Raw genomic sequence first — 16,340 nt, 5'->3', positions numbered from 1 at the left:
GCCAAGGATAGTACACAGTCCCTGCCCTGGAAGGTTTCCAGCCTGGTGATGGAGGTTCATGTAAAGGAATCTTTGCATCCATGAGATAAGTGTTTACATGAAGGCATGCACAGTGATTCTAGGAAGCATGGAGGGAAAGCACCTTCTCAGTGCAGCTTTCTTATAGGATCCCATCCCAGAATCTCTTAGACAGCACATAGTAAGGCTTTGAACAGAGCAGGAACTTAAGATGTGGGTTATCTGATTATCTTAGTAAAGAAGGTAAGTAAATCCTGCCTTAAGAGATTGGGCTACCAAGAAAAGAGTATTAGACCCTTGGAGAAATGTCACCAGAACACAGTTTGTTGTAAAATGTGCAGAGATCGTGCTGAATAGAAGAGATGTAAGAAACCAGGTGAGGACTCTGTCTCTGGGGAAAGACCTATGACCTGATAGAATTTGGTGTAAAAAACTGCAAAAAGGTTAATGAGAACATTGGAATGGGCATGAAGAAAGGTCTTCTGACCTTACTCCTGCTGGTGGACAAGCTGCATAGGCTAGATTGTGAAACAGTCCCGCAAGCATTGGAAACATAACTTGTTCCTCGTTTCCTCTAGCACTTGACACAGTATACATTTCTTTGTTAATGGCATGGATGGATGGATGGATGGATGGATGGATGGATGGATGGATGGATGGATGGGCTAGTATTCTGGAAAGTAGCTAATTTCCAAGAGTATGTACAAAGAGTTTAATGAGGGATAACTTCAAGGTGGCAGTAGCTGGAAATAGCTGAAATAGGGAATCATTTAGGTAAGATATATAAATTGTTTTATTCACAGTGCATGCTTGTACCCTGATCATGCATCCCAAAGTATATGCATGTGTTTAGATACAGTGTTTGAGACAGTATGGCATTTATGTTTATGCATAGATATAGTATAAGTGTGCCTGATTCGTTTGTCTATTCATGTGGAAATTTTTAAGTAATGGATTCTGCAAGGTTTGGGGAAAACTGTTGAGTGCTTACATGAAAACTGTATTTTCTACTGATAGTTTGAGCTGTGCTTTGAAAGGAGTAAATATGGCCTTCTATTTGCAGGGTTTGCTTTCCATCCTTTTCTCAGACATTAAAGTGACTTGTAATTGCCACTCTTAAACGGAATCCTGGAAGAATGACAGTGATTCACAAGTGTTGGTAAAGTGCTGCTGAAATCTGGAATGTATTTACTGCAATTGTTTAGACTCTCTAAGATCAGGCCTTCATTGAATGTGATAGGTTAGAATACGAAAGAAGGCATACAGCATTTCTAACTGACAACAGCATTTCTTAGGTATTGTTAAGCAAGAAGCTAGAAGCAAGCAAAAGTTTTTTTCAGAAATATAGGATTCCAGCATAAATCTACTCTCTGGATGCTTTTAGTATTCAAGTAAATAATAAAAATAAAGACATAAAATCCAGAGAGCTTTGTATTTTCTCTGCTGTTGACACTATATAGTGGTATTATTTGTTATCCCAAAACTCTGATTATGTTCTGGATTCTGAAGACATTTCATTTCACCCACTTTACTGCAAGAGTCTGTCACCCATGCTACCCTGGGGGCTAACAATATCTAGGTGTATTATGGGAAGTCTTCACTTTCTTCTGAAACATCAGCCATTGGCTGTTGCTTCCAGGAGAATGAGAGACTTTATGCACATCTTTCTGTTGAAGTAACAAACAGGTTTGTCAATCTCCCATCCATATGTTTGACTACCCTCCTTATTTTACTCATGATGAGTTGGAATCTATTCACTGACAAAACAGCAACATCTTTATTTTAATTGTTTTTTCATTACAAAAATAAAAAGTCTAAAGCAAAACATTATTTTACTTTTCTTATTCTTCCACAATACTCACTCCAATTCCTCAGAAAGAGAATAGCTAACAATTTGGTGTATAATGCTGTGACTTTCAAATTTTAATTTGGATGTAGGTGCCTAGAGTTTATTTTCAGTATCTCTGTGTGTGCAAGCAATGTCAGAACACCATCAAGATAACCTAAACAGTCGGTGGGGAAATCCAATTTTTGTATTTTATCAACCTATCCATAAATATAGGTGTGTATGCACATACCCTGCAGAGTTTTCAAAGCATGACCACAGACATGTTTTATATAGATTTTAATTACTGGGTTAGCAATCTTAATATCAAATAAAATAGCCTTTAAGACAGAATCTGGTAAAAGAGATAAAGATAGATATTATATAGTAATAAAAGGGACAAGTAATCAAGAAGATTTAACAATCATCAGTATATATGCACCCAACATCAGGGCACCTAAATATATAAAACAAACACTGATAGAATTGAAGGGAGAAAAAGGTAGTGCTACAGTAAATAAAGGCTTTTATATATCACTTTCAATATTGGACAGAACATCTAGAAAGAAGATCAACAAAGAAACAGAGTGCCTGGATGTGACTATTAACCAACGAGACTTAAAAGCCACCACTCACCTATCACTTTATCATGTTGCTATGAGGTAGAAGCTATGTCACATGTATGGTGATAGAAGTTATGCCACCAATATTTCAAATTCTAGCACAGTCACCCATGGTGACAGGTTTCAGCAGAAATTCCAGACTAAGAAAAACAATCTGGTGATCTACTTCTAAAAAAACTGGCCACTTAAAACTATGACTAACTGTGGAACGTAGTCTGATGTAGTGCTGTAATATAAGCCCATCAGATTAGAAGTCACTCAAAATATGACCAGAGAAGAGCTACTGCCTCAAAGTGTGTTGCTGTCATTGTTAAGTTCTGTCAAGTCACTCATAGTGACCCTGTGTAGGGTTTCCCATGCGTGGCTGGTGAGCTTTAACCACCAACCTTGTGACTCAAACTAACCTTTTAGTCCAGCACATTAACCTGCAGCACCACACCAGGACTCCTCAGAGTTGACCTTAATGACGTGGAGCCAAAGTACAGCCTTGAATATATTCCATCTAAATTTAGAGACCATATCAAGAATAGATTCGATGCATTGAACCTAATGAATGAAGACCAGATGAGTTATGGGATGACATCAAAGACACTTTCATACATGAACAGAGCAAAAGGTCATTTAAAGGCAGAAAAGACCAAAATGGATATCAAAAGAGACTCCCAAATTTGCTCTTGGACATAAAGTAACTAAAGCAAATGGAGGAAATGTTGAAGTAAAAGAGCTAAACATAAGATTTCAAAGGGCGCCTCAAGAAGACAAAAAGTAAAGTATTATAATTAAATGTGCAAAGACCTGGAGTTAGAAAACCAAATGAGAAGAATATTCTCAGCATTTCTCAAGCTGAAAGAACTAATCGAAAGAAGATGGAAGGAATACACAGATTCACTGTACCAAAAACAACTGGTTGATGTTCATTCATTTTAGGAGATAGCATATGATCAAGAACTGATAGTACTGTAGGGAGAAGTCCAAACTGCACTGAAGACATTGGTGAAAAACAGGCTCCAGGAATTAATGGAATGCCAAGTGAGATATTTTAACAAAATAAATGCAAAGCTGGAAGTTCTCACTTGTTTATGCCAAGAAATTTGGAAGATAGCTACCTGCCTTCCAAAGAAAGGTGATCCACCTTTTTGGTCTCAGCTGCAGAAGCAAGATGACAAAGGGAATGTCACCATTTGGAAAGCATCTCAGTAAGACGCACGTGATGTCCCGCTACTGTGGCTTGAAGGCTTACCATCTTTAGAAGTCGACCTGTGGCACGTTTGGCTGTGCTGATAAGCACAAGAGAAAGCATATCTGGAGTGCCAAGGCTAAAAGACAAAATACCACTGGTACTGGTCAAATTAGACACCTAAAAATTGTACACTACAGATTCAGGCCTGGACTCTGAAGGAACAATACCTAAACCCAAAAAGGTCACTTTTGTGGCATCTAGTTCATCTTAAGGATTTCGCATGCATATGATGTTATTGAAAACACCATGGCTTGGGTCAGGCGCACCTTAGCCCTCAAGCTGACATCTTTGCTCTTCAACACTTTAAAAAGGTCTTGTGCAGCAGATTTGCCTAATGCAATACGTCGTTTGATCTCTTGACTGCTGCTTCCGTGAGTATTGATAGTTGATTCAAGACCCAGTTAATGCCACTATTATTGAAATTTACACACCAACCACCAAAGCCAGTGAGGATGAAATAGAAGAATTCTACCAACTTCTTCATTCTGAGGTTGATCAAACATGCAATGAAAATGTATTGCTCACTACTGGTGATTGGAATGCAAAGGTTGGGAACAAAGAGGAAGGACCAGTAGTTGGAAAATATGGCCTTGGTGATAGAAATGATGCTGGAGAACGCATGATAGAATTCTGCAAAACCAATGATTTGTTAATTTCAAATATGTTGTGCAATAAATGTTCTCAGACTAAAAATATATTTTAAAAAACAACAAAGAAAGGTGATCCGATAGAATATGGAAGTTATCAAAATATACCATCAATATCCTATGTAAGTAAAATTTTGCTGAAGATAATTCAAAAGGGAGGTAAGTGTAGTTTGAGAATTGACTGGAGAGAACGAGATCAGCAGAGCTGAGATTAGGTGAGCCAGAGTGTGGGGACCATGAGAAAGCTAGTACAGTATCCGTGGGGGCTGGTGTTCCTGGGTTCCACTTCACCCTAGGCTTGCAGCTGCCCTTGACCTGCCAGGAGTTCCTATGGACACTACCCACCTATTTACTGGTGACCAGTGGCTGCTCTGCCCTGGGCACCATGGACTATCACATGGCCACTTCCATGGCTGCGAAGACACTGCCCTGGAGCTACAAACTCAGATCTAGGAGGCCTGGCCAATTTGGCTTACAAGGACATAAGCTTCTAACATATTTCCCCATCCCCACCTGGGCAGCTCTTCTTCCCAGCCCCCATTAAAGAGTAAGTTCATTAAAAAAAAAAAAAGAAAGTAATTTGATAATAGTTGCAGCAATATATCTACAATGAACAGTCAAATTTAAGTCAGATTCAGAAGAGGATGGGGAACAAAGGATTACCATTGCTGATGTCAAATGGATCTTGGTAGAGAATACCAGAAAGATGTTTAGCTATGCTTTATTGGTTATGCTAGGGCATTTAACTATGTGGACCATAACAAATTATGGGTCTTCCACAACACTTAATTATGCTCATGAGGAACCTGTACATAGACCAAGAAGCACTTGTTCCAACAGAACAAAGGGGTTATTGAGCTTAAAATCAGGAAAGGTGTTTATCAGGGTTGTATCCTTTCAGATTACTTATTCAATCTGTATGCTGAGCAAATAATTCGAGAAGCTGACCTGCATGAAAACAAGCACCACATTAGGATCAGAGAAAGACATGTTAACAACCTGTGACATGCAAATGACAAAATCTTGAAAGAGAAAAGGATTTGACACATTTACTGATGAAGACCAAAGACCACAGCCTTCAGTATGTATTACACCTCAACATAAAACAAAAATCCATACAACTGGAGAAATAAGCAACATCATAATAAATGGTGGAAAGATGGATGTTGTCAAGGATTTCGTTTTACTTGGATCCATAACCAACGCCCACGAAAGCAGTGGTCAAAATATCAAATGGTGTGCATTGCATTAGGCAAATTTGCTGCAAAAGACCTTTTTAAAATGTTAAGAAAGCAAAGATGGCACTTTGAGGACTAAAGTATGCCTGATCCGAGTCATGGTGTTTTCAATTGTTTCATATGTATGCAAAAGCTGGACAATAAATAAGAAAGACCAAACAAGAATTGATGCCTTTAAATTATGGTGTTGGCAAAGAATACTGAATATACCATGTCAAAAAAACAAATGTATCATGTTGGAAGAAGTACAGCCAGAATTCAAGAATGGTGAGGCCTTGTCTCACATCATGCTTGGTAAAGTATAGAGTTTCCATGGAGTGACTAGCGGGTTTGAACCATTACCTGCGGTTAGCAGTCCATTGCTTATCCTACAGCACCACACCAGGACTCGCTAGTCTAGTTGTTATTAAGTGCCATCCAGTCATTTCTGACTCATAGCAATCCTATATGGGTTTCTAAAGAGTGGATGGTGGGTTTGAACCACCACCTTGAAGTTCAAACCAACCTTGTGGTCCAGTGCATTATCCTTCAGCACCACACCAAGACACCTAAATCTAGTTAGGGTGCCTTGAAAGAAAACAAGAATACTTTTTGTGGCATGGAATAAAACTATTTTAAAATCAGGGCTAATAAAATAGTTTTAACTAAATTCAAGTGGACTTCTTCCCAAATCATTGAACTGTTGCAACAAGTTTATGGGCATGCTGCCTCACATAAAATAACAATTTTTAGGTGAATCAAGCATTATAAGAAAGGTTGGTAAGACCTCAAAGATAAGCCAATAGAGGGAAAACCTTCAACCTAGATAAATGAAGAAACTATGGCCAATGTCTAGAAACTGGTAGAATATGACCACAAAATTACCATTGATGTGATAGTTACTGAAGTTGGGACCTCACATGGTTTGGCATTTTCAATTTTAAGTGAACATCCTGGCCTTAGCAAGCTTTTGGTTTACTGGGTGCCAAAAGCATGGTGTGACGATCAACTAGCTCAAATAAATTATCTTTCCATCAGTCTTTTAAACAAGGTTGAAGCTAATGAAGATAATTTAATGGGATGAATTGTAATGAGGACAAGTCTTGGATTTACCAATTCGATCCAGAGAGCAAGATCCAATCAAAACAGTGGCCAATAAATTCAAGGCAGAGAGGCCAGCTCAAAAGGTTATGGCAACTGTTTTTTTGGATTTCAGTGAGGTAATATTGGGAGATTTTCACAGGATGATCATGGGGGCTTATTAGGAAGAAGTTTTAAGAAAACTGAAAACTGCATTGGTGAGAGAAAGACCAGGAATGTTGCATGGAGAAATGTTTTCCGTCATGACAATGTGCCTGTTCTTTCTTTGAGTGTAGCAATGAGAATTTCACTGGGAAACCTTCCATCCACCCTTCAACCCTAATCTTGACCCTGTCTTCTTTTTTTCCTCCAAAAAAAAACATTGAAAAGGAACATGATTTGAGTCCCTCAAGGATGCCCAAACTGCTGTTTTGACATGAGGTAAATTGAAGAATGCAGAATTCTTCAGGGAAGGGTTTTTGTTGTTGTTGTTTAAGTGCCATTGAGTTAGTCCCTACTCATAGCAACCTTGTGTAGTGTTTCCAAGGAGCAGCTGGTGGGTTTGATTTACCAACCTGTTAGCAGTCCAGTGCTTATCCTGCAACACCACATCAGGAAGTGTTAAAAAGGTGCAGACACCACCTTCAAAAGTGTACAGAACTAGACAGAGGACATGTAATGAAACAGGTTCACATCTTGATATTTTTATCTAATAAAGGTTTATATGATTGTGTAGCAGTACTTTTTAACTCACCCTCATATAATAAGAGATATATTTAGAAGTGCTAGTTGTCCACATTGGGAGTGGGGGGAGAGGGGAAACAACACAACAACCACCAAACACCATTAAGTATTGTATGACTGACATTCCAAGAAACGCTGTATATTGATTTCCTGATTAATAGATGTTTACTGGTAATGAATATTATGTCTCTAAGAGATGGCCATGGGCCCATATTCTCAAATCCTTGACCAGCTGTCTGTTGCCCTGTTGAGTTTCCAAGACACAGTGTTACAGAGCACACTCAGGTAAAGCCAATGTATGCTCTTAATCACGTGTTCAGACTTTGCCACCCCACCCCCACCCCCCAGTCCCTGTCTAGTCTCTAACTCTGGTAAACTAAATTGGATTATGTATGACCCTGAAGAGCCCCTCTTGGCATTTTGCAAAAGCTTAGGCCATAGGTGAGCCTGGGCAATCTCCTTCAGAACTCTTTTCTCCAATACCCTATCGGACTTTCCTTATCTTTCCTAGGTCATTCCAAGCAGCCTACCCATCTTACCACATCAATTTCACAAGTTGGAGGACAGACAGAAAGAAGCCCTTTTTCCAAAAGTTTAAAGCAGGGTTGGTCTATATCCCACTCCATAGTGGTCCTTCTCCTTAGAATATACTTGTTCCTAATTAGTCTTTTAAATATAGGACTGTCACTCATGTGGAGTCCTGGTGTGGCACTGTAGCATAAGCACTGGACTGCTAACCACAAGGTCAACAATTCAAACCCACCAGCTATTTCTCAGAAACCCTATACAGGGTCACTCTGAGTTGGAACAGACTTGACAGCACTTAATCACTCATGTAGGAGACGTGACCAGAACACATATTACCACACTGGCCTTGTATAGTTAAGGAGAGCCAAGAAAGGTAGAATGTGATCCCTTTTGCCCTTTTCCTTAACATCTTGTCCCTGCTCCTGCCCTAGTGTCCTAGAGGAGTCCTTGTTCTTTGACCTTAATCTGAACTTCTTAGTGGGATGGTTTGTTAGAGGAGGGAACTAGTAAACAACCATGAACTTTGTTGTTATTAGGTGCCATCAAGTCAGTTCCAACTCAGAGCAACCTTATTCACAACAAAATGAAACACCACCCAGCCCTATGCCATCCTCACTATTGCTGCTACACTTGAGATCACTGTGGCTGCCACTGTGCCAGTCCATCTCATTGAGGCTCTCTCTCTTTTTTGCTGACCCTCCGCTTTACCAAGCATGATATCCTTCTGCAGGGACTGGTCCCTCATAATATGTCCAAAGTATGAGAGATGAAGTCTAACCATCTTGCCTTCTAAAGAGCATTCTGGTTGTATTTCTTCCAACACAGATTTATTAATTCGTCTGGCAGTCCCCGGTTCCTTTAATATTCTCCAACACTATTACTCAAATGCATCAGTTCTTCTATTATTCATGGTCTTCCTTATTCATTGTCCAACTATATCACATGCATATGAGACGACTGAAAATACCATGGCTTGGGTCAGGTACAATTTAGTCCTCAAACTGGTATCTTTGAACACTCTAAAGAGGTCTTAAGCAGCAGATCTGCCTAATGCAATATGTCATTTGATTTCCTGATTGCTGCTTCCATGAATGCTGATAGTGGATCCAAGCAAAATGAAGTTTTTCACAACTTCGATCTTTTTTCCATTTATCATGTTATTTATTGCTTCAGTGATGAGAATTTTTGAGGCACAACCCATACTGAAGTCTGTGGTTTTTGATCTTCATCAAAGTATTTTAAGTCCTCTTAGCTATTATAGCAAGCAAGGTTGTATCATCTGCATATCGCATATCACAGGTTGTTAATGAGTCTTCCTCCAATCCTGATGCCATGTTCTTCTTCATATAATCCAGTTTCTTTGATTATTTGCTCATTATACAGATGGAATAAATATGGTGAAAGAATACAACCCTGGGCCACACCTTTCCTGATTTTAAACCATTCAGTGTTCCCTTGTTCTGCTTCTTGGTCTATGTACAGGTTCCATAATTAAGTGATCTGGAATACTCATTCTTAGCAATGATGTCCATAGCTTGTCATGATCCACAGTCGAAAGCTTTTGCATAGTCAACAGAGCATGAGCAAACATCTTTTTGGTATTCTCTGCTTTCAGCCAAGATGTCGGAAATGATATCCCTCATTCCATGTCCTCATATGAATCTAGCTTGAACCTCTGGCATTTCCCTGTCAATGTACTGTTACAGCCATTTTTAAATTATCTTTAGCAACATTGTACTTACATATGATTTTAACATTGTCCAATGATTTCTGCACTCCTTGCACTCCTGTGGGTCACCTCTCTTTGGAATGGGCACTGATCTCTTCCAATCAGTTGGCCAGGTAGCTGCCCCCCAAACTTTTTAACATAGATGAGTGAGTGATCCATCAATTTCTTGAAATATTTCAATTTGTATTCCATCAATTCCCGGTGCCTTGTTCTTTGCCAATGCCTTCAGTGCACCTTGGGCTTCTTCCTTCAGTATCATTGGCTCTTGATCATATACTGCCTCTTAAAATGGTTGAACATCAACCTTTTCTTTTTTTTAAGTTTTTATTGTGAACTGAGTGATAGTTTACATGGGAGAACATCAGCTTTACATGATCATTTCATTGCAGTGATTACAATCTCCTCTGTGCATCATCATCCAACAGTATTTGCTTCCATTTCCTCTGTTTTGTTTTTTTGGGGGGTGGTGGGTGGGGGGGTGGGAGGATGTACACAGAAACACTGAGGAATATATAATAATTTAAACAACCAAAGGGCACATTCTGCAAGCCTCAACCATTTCTTTTTGATACAGTGACTCTATGTATTCCTTCCATTTTCTTTTGATGCTTTCTGCATCCTTCAGTATTTTGCCTTAAGAATCCTTCAGTATTTCAAATCGATGCTTGAATTTATTTTAGTTATTTCAACTTGAGAATGCTGAGAATATTCTTCCTTTTTTGTTTTTTTAACTCCAGATCTTTGCACAATTATAATATTTTACTTTGTCTTCTCAAACTGCCCTTTGGAATTTTCTGTTTAGCTCTTGTACCTTCTCATTTCTTCCATTTGCATCTCTATACTGGAGAGCAAGTTTCAGAGTTTCTTCTGAAATCCATTTTGGTCTTTTCTTTTTCCCTTGTCACCTTAATGATCTTTTGCTTTCTTCCTGTATGATGTTCTTGATGTCATTCTACAACTCTTCTGGTTTTCGTCCTTAGTGTCTAATGTACCAAATCTGTTCTTCAGATGATCTCTAAATTCAGGTGGGATATGTCAAAATATGTCATCTTTTGACCCTCATGGATTTGTCTTTATTTTGTTCCGTTTCAGCCTGAACTTGCATATGAGCAATTGATGATTTGTTTTACAGTCTGTCCCTGGCCTAGTTTTGGCTGATGATAATGAAACTTTTTCACTGTCTCTTTCCACAGATGTAGTTAATTTGATTTCTGTGTATTCCATCTGGTGATGTCCATGTAAATAATCATCTTTTGTGTTATTTAAAAGAGTTATTGCAATGAAGATGACATTGGTCTTGAAAAAATTCTATCATGCAATCTCCGGCATTGTTTCTATTACCAAGCCTGTATTTTCCAACTACTGATCCTTCCTCTTTGTTTCCAACCTTTGCACTCCAATCACCAGTAAGTACTAATACATCTTGATTGCATGTTTGCTCTATTTCAGACTGAAGAAGTTGGTAGAATTTTTCAATTTCATCATCACTGGCTTTAGTGGTTGGTGCATAAGTTTGAATAATGATGGTACTAATTGATTTTCCATGTAGACATACGGATGTTATTCTATCGCCGGCAGCATTCTACTGCAAGATACAGCTTGAAATGTTCTTTTTGGTAATGAATATGATGCCATTCTTTTTCAATTTGTCATTACCAGCATAGTAAACTATGTGATTGTCAGATTCAAAATGGCCAGTCCTGGTCCATTTCAGTTCACTAATGCTTAGGATATTAATTTTCATGCATTCCATTTCATTTTTGACAACTTCCAATTTTCCTAAATTCATACTTCATACATTCCATGTTTCAATTATTAATGAATGGTTACAGCTGTTTCTCTTCATTTCGAGTTGTGCCCCATCAGCAAATGAAGGTCCCCAAAGCCTTACTCTATTTGCATCATCATGGTCAACTCTACTTTGAGAAGGCAGTTCTTCCCTAGTCGTATTTTGAGTGCCTTCCAAACCGAGGGGATCATCTTCCAGCACTATATTTGACAATATTCTGGTGCTATCTGACAGTGTTTCAGTGCTATTCGTAAAGTGTTTAGTGGCTAAACATTTGGAAATAGTGTGCCTCTCCTTCTTCTGAGTCTTAGTCCAGAAGCTCAGCTGAAAACTATCTACCATGGGTTACCCTGCCAGCCTTCAAAATACTGGTGGCATAGCTTCCAGCATCAGAGCTACTCACAAGCCACCACAGTGTGACAAACTGACAGACAAGTTGTGCAATATGAGCTGAGCTCTAGACTGAAAATATAAAGCACACACCTGGGTAACTTGTTCTCTAATGTACCTTGAGAAACTTGAATGGAAAAAGTTGTTTTCTAACTGAGCCAAATCCATATGAATGACACAGCTCTGTGGCTAGTGAACTTCTGAAACAGGGCCAGTATAACGTATTGAAATCATGATACTGTTGATCCTTGGAACTGACTCCACGGCTCACCACCACCACCACTAGAAAATCTAAGATTGCCCACGTGGCTTGCATTATACTTCAATTGGACAGTGCTATTCTAGTTGGAGTACTGGTGTGTAGCACTGCAGGATAATCACTGAGCCACAAGGTCTGTTTGAACGACAAACTTTGCAGTTAAAACTCACCAGATGTTCCTTGGAAACCCTATGCAGGGTCGCTATGGGTTGCAACCAACTTGACAGCACTTAACAATTCTAGAGTTGTATGCCAGCTACATAAGTGAAGTAGGATCCGGTTGTATATAGATTGTTCTTAGGTACCAAGTGGGTTTTTACCATCACAAATCTAAAAGCAGAGCTTTACTGTGTCTTGTTTCCTGAATGGCTCTTCACCTCCCAGAGTCCCTGAGGGGAACCTGTTGTGATAGCAACCTTTAAGTTCTTATGTCATACCCTACAGAAAGCATTTGGGTGCATACAATGCCAGCTGTGGCTGCCATATGGAAAAACCATTCATATACATTTGTGCAGAGTAGTTCTTAAGCCAGAAGGAGTGAAGTGTGTGACTGATCTAGCTCTATCTTTTCCTGGCATTTGAACATTGCAATCAGTGAATTATCTTTAGGTCATAAATAGAATCATGTAGTGGGTTAAGCCTGAGTTAAAAACCAAATATGTACTTTTGTTTTTATATGGACATAGGACTGTGTAAGTGTATGGGTGTACGAAAATGTAGATTGGACGTTTGGATACAAATGAGTTTGACTTTCCATTGAAGTGTGTGGGGAAGTATGTATAAATGAATAGAGATGGTATATGGCAGTCTGCTCAAGCAGGGTTTTTTCACACTGAAGCAGAGATTTCCTCTGTGAATCACAAAGCCAGCAGTTCAAGCTTGCCAGCCACTCCACAGGAGCAAGATGAGGTTTTCTGTTCCTGCAAAGACTTAAAGCCTTGGAAACCCTATACAGGGTCACTGAATCATAACCGACTCCATGGCACATAACAACAGCAACAACATAAGTAGTTGAAGAGAAAGCTGTATCTCTGCCTCTACCGAGTATAGGCGCAGAATTCACTGAAATGACTATCATAGTTGATAGAACCTCCCATTGGTGAAGTGCCTCCTGCCACAAAGAAGATGGCCCTGTGGCCTGTTTAGAGAAGGCACCAGGAGGAGCCAGGCTTCAGGCTGTATTTTCCTTTGGAGTAACCTCTTTGCTTCTTTTCCTCCCACCTTTTCTAGGCAGGACAGGGCTGCTTGCTGATCTCTTGCCCAGTTTTGCTGTGGAGATTATGCCAGGTATTCAGTCATTTAACTCTTTGTTTGCTTAATTTGCTTTTGCTCCATCTGTCTTGCCTCTGCATTAGTCACTAATTGCTCTTTTAATTTATTTGCACATTTGTCTGTATAGATCTCTGATCTTTTCCAGGATGAATTAAATCCATTGGAAAAGCCTTTAAATGTCATTCCTTTGGTAACAAGGCCCTAAAGAATAAGAAGAAGAATTAAAAAGTGGCTAAGATGTGGCGCTGTGGGTTAATTCGCCAGACTGCAAAGCCGTTTGAACTGCAAGGTCGGCAGTTCAAGCTCACCAGCTGCTCCTCGGAAACCCTATACAGGGTTGCTATGGGTCGGAATCGGCTCGATGGCACTTAACAACAAGATGGGAACCAGTCCTTGAGTGTCAGACATGCAGGCTTTTCAGCCATCTCTATGCTCATCCCAGTATCTCTGCACCCAGATAACTATAAGCACCCTTCAGAGAGTCATTTATCTGTACTCCCTAAGTTATATATGTGCCAGCTATTGTTATACAACCATATTACTCTGAATTCCTATTTACAATTTCATCAAAACATTTTTCCTTTTAAATATTATTAAAGCTATACACCTCTCCTCCCTTGAGAAGCACGTATTTACAGGCCTACATGATTCTGCATACAATTTAAAGTCCCTAGGGGTCCATACATCAAGGTCACCTGCCCCAAACGCACACCTCTTTTGGTGTAGCTTCATTTGAATACACCAGCTTGGACAAGTCATCATCAGTTTGCCACAGCACACTAGGCCATAATGGAAGGAGACTCAGAGAGAACTATGGGAAAGAGCCTATTCAAGGTATGGGTATGACTCACTTCTTCCTTTAGAGGGCTTCTTCCAAAGGTTTTAAATAAGTTGCCAAATACAAGTAATTAAAAGTAGCAGAGAGATAGAAAATATTCTTGACCATTGGTTTTACCTTGATGTAAGTTGTAAGAAACATCCAGAGTCTTCACAGTTGACCTTCAATAGTTAGTCTTCCATGAATTCTTCTAGTCCTTTCCCATTATCTGGCCAACCCAAATATAGATATTCTTCTTATTGATGTTGACCCCCAAACACAAACCAACAGTTCTTAGTTATTCCATTTATCTAGACTTACCTCAATTTGCAAGCATTTATCACAAAAGACAATGTTACATTGCATTGCTTCAAACTAAATGCACTATATTCCACAGTGCCAAGAAAGCATTACTGTATTTTTTATATCTGATATGGGGGCCTGGATTCCCTCCCTACTTGCCTCCAAGAATCCTTACACAGTTAAGATTCTTTTGTTTCTCCAAGGTAATCTTCCAGTATTTTATCCTTGACTGCTTGGACCAAGTTGTAGACACAGCTCATCTAATCCTCAGGACTCCTATCTAGCTCAGGCTATATATACATTGTATGATTATGTTATTGCCAAAACTGTTGACTCTCTATTGTTCTCAGCACAAAGTTCTCTAAGACTGTTCTAGGCAAGGAAAGGTCTTAATATGAATACATTTCAAGTGGATGAATGAGGGGGGACACTGGGAAGACAAGTTTTGTTTTTTCTCTCTGAGGCAATTATAAACAAAGATAAAAATTTTTTTACTGTTACTACAAAACTGTTTATAAAGCAAACATTATATTCTCAAATTCCAGCTACATGCCCATTTAATTAAAGGAATAGTTAATAATCAAAACTCAAGAAAATGTTGTACATGTATAGTTGGGCTCATTGTAAAGGGATTTGGGGAAGATGGCTTTGAACCAAAATGAGTCAGTCTAATCGTCTGACTTTTTAAGGAAAGCATGGTTCCAATCCATCCCAGATATCCAATCAGTTCTTACAGTCAAGTCCAAAAAGTCTGATATTCAGACTAGGCCCCTGAGGTCCATGGTCTTTTTATCTAAGTCAAAATAGAATCTGTTTCCTTTTTCTTGGGTCTGAGCGCTCTTGATCTTTTATAATGTACAAACAATAGAAGTCAGGTTTGGCCTCTGGCAGAGCTATTAAAATAGCAGAGGTGAACAAATAGACCCAGATAGATCCATGTTAGCCTTGCTATCCATCACAGCTCTAAACCACTACAGGCCTTGGCTGAGCTGGCTTTCCAGCATGGTCAGCCTGAGTGTGATCAAACAAAGCCCATTCTCAAGAGAGGGTCTATGTCTCCTCTGTCTCACCCTGGGTGGTTTGTTGTGAAGGTGTAAGCACTGACCTCAGCAATGCTGCTGAGTACTGGCAGTGTGGTACAGCGCCAGTCATCGGGGAAGCCAACGAGTACATAAGGGTGTGGGTTCACCTCAATATGTTCTATATTCAGACCATTTAGACAAGACTTTTTTGTTTTATACACTTTTATAGACATATACCTTTAAGATTAGCTTGACTACCAAAGTAATGTGTATTTAACATAGATAAAACTAAAGCTTATTAGTAGTTACCAAGGATGTGAGAGAGGAAGAAAAGGGGAAGATGTTTTTTGGGGTCACTGAATTTCTGTTAATCGTGGTGGAATAATTTGGAATAGGATGGCAATGATGCTTGCATAACATGATAAATATAATTAATGCCACTGAATTGTACATGTAAAGTTGCTGACTTGGAAAATGTTTTGTTAAAACTTTTTTTTTTTCATCACAATTAAAAAACAAAACAAAACCAGAAAAACCTACCACTTCTTAGCCCAGAAAGACCAGCCAAACTATGGGTCTTCTGCTCTTGTCCTATACTTGTTCTGGCAGTACAATCAGTTTGGTAAACCCTTGCCCCAGTCGGTGGCCCTGAAATCTGCCATTACTGTGTGTTAGCATTGTGTTGCACCTTTATGACACAGGTAACCTTCCCTTGTATCTACATCCCGGCCTGGGGTGGGTCTGACTTCTCACACTGAGAGTTCCTCATGACTTGAGGCTCTGTCCCCTGTTATACGATGCTCTCTTCTCCCGGTCCTCACATTTGCCTCCTTTCAC

General features: G+C 39.3%; 1 protein-coding gene across 1 annotated transcript in view; it reads left to right on the top strand.

Annotated features, from left to right (window-relative positions):
- ILDR2 (immunoglobulin-like domain containing receptor 2) overlaps positions 1–16,340 on the top strand; it is a 97,964-nt gene that overhangs the window by 58,790 nt on the left and 22,834 nt on the right. The window contains exon 4 of the mRNA XM_006875992.1: positions 13,320–13,376. Within this exon, the coding sequence (XP_006876054.1) occupies positions 13,320–13,376 (57 nt within the window). The remainder of the gene's footprint in view (positions 1–13,319; positions 13,377–16,340) is intronic.

The sequence above is a fragment of the Chrysochloris asiatica genome, unplaced genomic scaffold, assembly GCF_000296735.1.
Source record: "Chrysochloris asiatica unplaced genomic scaffold, ChrAsi1.0 scaffold00349, whole genome shotgun sequence".
Lineage (NCBI taxonomy): Eukaryota > Metazoa > Chordata > Mammalia > Afrosoricida > Chrysochloridae > Chrysochloris > Chrysochloris asiatica.
This window is presented reverse-complemented; position numbering and strand designations above follow the sequence as displayed.